At 60.0% G+C, this 6,293-nt stretch overlaps 1 protein-coding gene across 2 annotated transcripts; it reads right to left on the bottom strand.

Annotated features, from left to right (window-relative positions):
- Positions 1-501: 501 nt before the first annotated feature.
- APOE (apolipoprotein E) lies at positions 502-3,257 on the bottom strand. 2 transcript variants are annotated; one of them, XM_007101265.3, is made up of 4 exons: positions 3,195-3,257; positions 2,330-2,395; positions 1,653-1,845; positions 502-1,357 (listed from the first exon to the last, which is right to left on the bottom strand). In XM_007101265.3, the coding sequence occupies exons 2-4, from the start codon at positions 2,370-2,372 to the stop codon at positions 640-642; spliced, it is 954 nt and encodes a 317-aa protein (XP_007101327.1). In that variant the 5' UTR covers positions 2,373-2,395; positions 3,195-3,257; the 3' UTR covers positions 502-639. The 2 variants fall into 2 exon arrangements, with proteins under 2 accessions (XP_007101327.1, XP_054935284.1); XM_055079309.1 differs by lacking the exons at positions 2,330-2,395; positions 3,195-3,257 and having other exon boundaries at positions 1,653-1,948.
- Between the last annotated feature and the right edge of the window lie 3,036 nt (positions 3,258-6,293).

Genomic DNA, 6,293 nt, shown 5'->3' with positions numbered 1-6,293 from the left:
CTTTTTTATTTTTAAAATATGAATTAATTAGTTTTATTTTGGGCTGGTCTTCATCGCCTCACGTGGGAGATCCCACCGTGGAGCACGGGGCTCAGGTGCCCCGCGGGCATGTGGGATCTTAGTTCCCCGACCAGGGTTCGAACCCGCATCCCCTTAACCACCGGAACCGCCAGGGAGGTCCCTCAGAGGCGTTGCTTCTTTGCCCACCGTAGTCAGAGGCAACCGTAGGGTTTAACCCATCGGTGGATTGGTACCAGAACCACGTCTCAGAGACAGAAGGGTAAGAGGGGCAGGGAAGAGAGTGGGCAGTTGTGAGCAGAGATGGAAGAAAAAAGGAGACTCGGAAAGGGGCAGAGGGTAGCAAAGACAGACTTCGAAGAGACAAAGAAACGGACACACACAGGCGGCGGGGGCAGGACGGAGCGCTGCCTGGCCGGCGTGGGGCAGGAACGAGAAACTGAGGCTTGAGCTGTGAGAAATCACACACGGACGCCCAGCAGCTGCCGTGAAGCTTGACGAACCTTTATTAAGCTAGGGCCCACCGGGAGGACAGCTGGGGCGGGGACAGGGCCTCCTGTAGGCTGGGGGGACGTGGGGCCGGCGCGGGAGTGGGGCCTCCCAGGGGGATGCGCGGGCGACTCAGTGATTCTCGCTGGGCGCAGAGGTGGAGCTGGTGGCCATAGCCAGCTGCACCTTCTCCACCAGCCCAGCCCACTGGCGCTGCATGTCTTCCACCAGGGGCTCGAACCAGCTCTTGAGGCGGGCCTGGAAGGCCTCCGCCTGCAGGCGCATCTGGGTGCCCTGCTCCTCCACCTTGGCCCGCACCTCGTCCAGCTGCTCGCGCATCTCCTCCAGGTGGTCCCGGGCCTGGGTGCCCATCTCCTCCACCCGCCCGCGCAGTTTCTGGTGCCAGGCCTCGGCGCGCTCCCTCAGCGTCTGGCTGGCCAGGGTTCCCACGGTGGCGGCCCGCGCCCGGCCCTGCTCCACCAGGGGCCCGAGGCGCTCGCGGATGGCGCTCACGCTGCGCTCTGAGCCCTCGAGCGCCCCTGCGCGGTACACGGCCAGGCGCTTCTGCAGGTCCTCGGCGTCGCGGAGCAGCCGTTTGCGCAGCTTGCGCAGGTGGGAGGCCAGGCGGTCACGCAGCTCGTCGGTGGTGTGGCCCATCATGGCCTGCACCTCGCTGCGGTACTGCGCCAGGCGGCCGCGCACGTCCTGCATGTCAGAGGCCAGCCGGGCCTGCGCTGCCTGCAGCTCCTTGGACACACGCGCCTGCGTCTCCTGGGCCACGGGGCCCAGCTGCTCCTCCAGCTCCTCCCTATAGGCCTTCACCTCCTTCATGGTCTCATCCATCAGCACCCTGAGGGGTGAGAAGGAGGGAGCATGGGCGGGAAGAGAGAGAAATAGGGATCCTGAGCTACAGTGATGGGTCGAGAGATGGAGGGGAACATGCCAGAGACAGGAAGGGTCGAAAAGCAGAATCAGAGAGAGCTAAAGCCAGGAGCTAAAAAGGGAAAGAAAGCAGGAAGCGAAGAGAGATCCAGACCACCAAGAGTTGGTGATGGGGACAGAAAGAAACCCAGACCACTGGAGGCTGAGGGTCCAGAACGCACTGCCCACCACGAGGGCCAGGGGCCAGGGCAGGGGCAACTCACGTCAGTTCCTGAATGACCTGGGTGCTGAGCAGTTCCTCCTGCACCTGGTCAGACAATGTCTGCACCCAGCGCAGGTAATCCCAGAAGCGGCCCAGCGCCTGCTCCCAGGGCTGGCTGCCCTGCCACCCGGGCCACTCCTGCCCCAGCTGCACCTCGGGCTCCGGCGCTGGCTTCACTTCTTCTGCCTGGCATCCTGCACGGAGCAAGTTCACAGCAGTCAGGGTCCTCCTCTGTCCCCTCCAGGCACACAGTACCTGGTACAGAGTAGGTGCTCCACAAAGGCTAGTGGGGTTCATCAGAGCACACTGGTGGGCCGGGAGCGGGTGGAGGGACGCCCAGCTTGTTTTAATCACTTGGCAAGCATTGACTGTGTGTACCATGCACCGCCATGCTGGGGTGATGGAGAATAAAACTAATCGCAGCTGACACTTAACTGCTGCTCATTACCTGCCTGACAGCAGTGGATTAGAAACTGTTACAACTCTCATTTTAAGGATGGGGAAACTGAGGCTCAGAGCGAAAAAAACAGCTGCTCAGAACGAATGAATGTCAGAGACCTCAGACCTGGGGAGATAGACCAGCAAAAGAGGGGACCCACGGACGGGAAGAGGGCAAGGGGTACAGCTGAGGATGGGAGGGGGAGGGGCAAGGACCCTACGCAAACCCCGCCCCCATACCTGCCAGGAGCGTGATCACCAAGGCGACCCACAGAACCTTCATTTTCTGGCTTGCGATTGGCCAACCTGGGGGAGGGAGACATTGTCACTCAACAGCAGTGGGGACTCCTCCCACTCAGAGCCCCGCCCCATCAGGTCTCGGCCTTCAAAGCCTAGCACTCCATATCTGCATCAGCCTAATCCAATCACAAATAGTTACCAAGCGGCCCGGCCCCTTCATTGTCTATTTAATTCCCTCATTGTCTTCTCCTATCTCCCCATCCTCAGGTCGGTCTCTGCCAAAAATTCTATCCCTCTCTCCCAGGGTTCAAATTCCACTCACCCCACCCTCCCCTCCGCCCCGCAGTTCCCTGTGAGCCCCAACTGGACTTTCTAAGTTCCAACCTCGCATTCCTCATTGTACCTTCACATTCTAAGCTCCAACTTCACATCTAAACGGTATCTTCCACATATTCGCTAATTTAATCTTCATTTAAAAGTCCTTCAACCGACGCTCTAGCTACCCTGCCACCACCCCTGGTCGCCGCCACCCCTGGTCGCCGCCACCCCTGCGCCTCCCATTAACGGAGATCTCAGGATGATGGGGGCACCCAGTAGGTGCTCAATAAACGACAGTGACAATTGGTGGGCTCTTGCTATGGCTCGTCTGGTTTTCCTACAGGTCCAGCTGCCCCCCTGACCCCACCTTCCAGCCCAGACGGGATGCCCCTGCTGCCCACCCTTCTTCTAGGTCCAGTCCCCTGCCTCTGGCCTCATCCCCTGCTCCTGCGTAGGACGGCCACCTCCTCCTCCCCGCCCTGCACCCCCAGCCCGTCCCCCACAGAAGCCCTGAGCTGGACTTCGTGCCCCCAACTCTGCTTCTCACCCGCTCCTGGGGAACGGTGTCCTCCGCTTCCTCCGGGGCTGAGTAGGAGTCAGGGATCCCAGGTTCGTCCAGTTATAGGGCTCCCCCTGCTCCGCCCACTCCTCCGGATCTAGGGCAAGCCGGGCCAGCCCGTCAGGTCACGAGGTGGGCTGTCCTCCCCCTTCACACACAGCAGGGAGGCGGAGGGAGGTGGGGCTTGGAGGCTAGCAGATCCCACTCCCAGCCTCCGTGAAAAGAGATGACATCTCACCCAGTAACTCAGGCGCCTTCCTCCATTCTGGTGGGTGGGTGAGTTGGGGGCGGGGAGCTGGGCATGGAAGGGGAGGGAGCAGGCAGCTGTCCAGAACACCCATTTCCCCATCCCTCTCTTTTCCAGCGGTTGGATGAATAGAATTTGAGGAGAGGGCTGGGGGCCCCAAATCCTGGGTCAGAGGAAGGAGCGGGTGCGCCGTCTGGGATTTCTGGGTTGCGGGAGAAGGAAGCTGGAGGCCCAGACAGAAATGGGATGGGAGTTCTGGGGACAGTGTAAGGCATCTGCTAAAGGCCCAGGCTCTGAGAGTGAAACCTGGGTTTTAACCCTAGCTCCCTCTTGGGCTGTGACCTTGGGCACAGGTGAATGCCTCCCTGAGTCACCTTCCCCATTTGAGACTTGAAAACCCAGCATTTCTCCCCAACACAAGCATCGTGGATTCCAGGAATCGCCTGCATGCTGTACCTTCCGCAGGGCTTGAAGCATTCGTGTTGCCTGGTTAGGACTGTGGACTCCGGAACCAAACTGTCCGGGCCTGAATCTAGGCTCTGCCGGTTGCCATCTGTGTGACCTTGAGTAAATGACCTAGCCTCTCTGAACATCCAGTTTCTTGGTCCACAAAACCGGGAAAACAGTTGCACCTAACACCATCGTTCGGCGAAGCAACAGGCTACTCTATGTAGGAAGTACAGAGAGCAGTTCCTGGCAAACGGCAGGCCCTGAGTTGGCGTTAACTTCTGTGATGGGCCACAGTGGGCGCTTACTGTCCCCTCCCTCCTTAGCACCTCTGTGGCATGAACCCCAGCTGATACACAGATGGGAAACAGAATTGAGACGAGATTCAGGATTGAGGTGGATGGTAAAGCCACAGTGGACGAACTGGAGGAGCTGGGATTCACTCCTGGTCCTTTGAGGGGGTGGAAACACTGGACGCCATGGGGTCAGGGGAGGCTGGATGCCTGCTCCCAGGAAGGGAGCCCCAGTGCCAGCCAGGCCCGGGCCTGTCTGCTTGGGGCTCAGCAGGCGCTGGCAGGGAGCTGGTGGGGTGGTCTCTGGGCCCTGACGGCTCATCACGGGTCAGGTCAGCGGCCTCCCTCCCCAGTGTGTGAGGCGGGGTTTCGGTTCCTCTGTCTGGCGAGGGCTTAGGGGTGTCAGTCTGCCTAGAGCAGGAGTGACCGATTCTGAACTCTCTCCATCCAGGTGCTTGAACGCTTCCTGAAGCTTCTTGGAAGCTCTGACCTTCCTATCAGAAAGTCCTCACACCCCTTCATCCCCTGCCCCTTTGGGAACCTGGAAAGACCCCGGAGTCCCAGCTCGCCGCCCCCACCCCTGCACCCAGAGACAGCCTCACCCCTGTTGCTTCAGTTCACAGGGACAAAGTCCTCTGCAGCCATGCTGGCCAGGCCAAGCTGAGTGACCACAAGACCATGCCCTCCTGGGGAGGGAAGGCCCATGATGGCCCTGTAGGGAAGGTCACAGGGAGGCTGGGTGATCCTTGGCCAGGCCCCTCCCCTCTCTGGTCTGGGCTCCGGCCAGGGACTTGATTCCCTTGCCCCCCGCCAGGCACTGTGGGAGGTCAGACTAAACGGAACAGGCCAAATGGACCACAGACACGTGGAGGAAAACAGACGCATCCCATTTCTTTTTTTTCCATGTATATTTTTTGTAGGTTTTTTTTTTTTTTTTGTAAAATGTCCCAGTTCATCCATAACTTATAAACATGATTTATACCGAAGGGTGGATGGGAAAGCGGGCAGGGGTGGAGTGACTGGGGATGGGGAAGCTCCTCTTCTTGCTGCCCCCTCGGGGCTGGGCCCAGGGCCCTCTGGGGCATGGGGACACCCCAACACCTCCCTGAGGTTGTCTGGCCACCTCTGCCCCTGGTGCTCAGAATCCCGTGCGCCCCTAGATTCCAGAATCCCTTCCTGGACCCCAGGCCCACCGGGCACGCCGCCCCTGGTACTCCGAATCCTGACGCGCCTGTGGTTCCAGGATCCCCCCGCCAGCTGCGGGGGTGATGGGTCCCCTCTTTTCCGCTGCCCCCCTGACCCCCGAGGAGGAGGGAAGGGAGGGGGAGGGGGGCTCAGGTCTCCCCTCCGTGGCAAGGGGAGGGGGAGGTGGGTTCTGAAGGAGAAAGGGCGTGGAAGGCAGGGGCCAGGAGGGGCTCAGCCAATGGTGAGGCCAAAGCCACACTGGAACTTGTTCTTTCGGTGATTCAGGAAGGCCCCGAGGGCCAGCGTCAGGGGCAGGGGTGGGAGCTTCTTCTCCAGAGTGGCGCCCACGATCCAGTTGCTGTCCACGGAACCTATGGGTGAACAGCCGTGCTAAGAGCCTCGCGCTGGCTTCTCGCCCCATCCCCGCGAGCTGCCCTCCGGCCCACCTCAGATACCACCGGCCAGACCACTGACCGTGGTGTTCCCGCCGCCTGAAACCTCTTCATGCCCTCCAAGTACTTCAGCTCTGAGCTCAGTGATCCCTCCCCTCCGGGAAGCCCTCCGCCACCCCATGGGCCCCATCATCCCAGTCCTGTCTAACACCAGGTCACCGCTCTCTGGGGATGGGTCTGTCCCTCCCACTGTGATCCCCGGGGCTTGGGGGGTGGACGTGGGAGAAGGGGCCTGGTCACTGCTGTGTCCCCAGCATCCTCGGCACAAGGCCGGGCACAGAGCAGGTGCTGAGCATCTGCTGAATGAAAGCCTGCAATCTCTAACTCTACTCAATACTCTGTAATGGCCTATATGGGAAAATAGTCTAAAAAAAAAAAAAAAGTGGAGATATGTATACATATGGCTGATTGACTTCGCTATACAGCAGAAACACAACATTGTAAATCAACTATACTCCAATAA

This window comes from Physeter macrocephalus, chromosome 17 (assembly GCF_002837175.3).
Source record: "Physeter macrocephalus isolate SW-GA chromosome 17, ASM283717v5, whole genome shotgun sequence".
In the NCBI taxonomy this organism is placed as follows: Eukaryota; Metazoa; Chordata; class Mammalia; order Artiodactyla; family Physeteridae; genus Physeter; species Physeter macrocephalus.
This window is presented reverse-complemented; position numbering and strand designations above follow the sequence as displayed.

Bases quoted from the DNA above. Each gene is read 5' to 3' on its own strand.
- APOE (XM_055079309.1), bottom strand. From the start codon at position 1,948: ATGAACCCCACTAGCCTTTGTGGAGCACCTACTCTGTACCAGGTACTG. The intron at 1,358-1,652 runs GTGAGTTGCCCC...CTCACCCCTCAG, and splicing joins CAGGTCATTCAGGAACTGAC to GGTGCTGATGGATGAGACCA.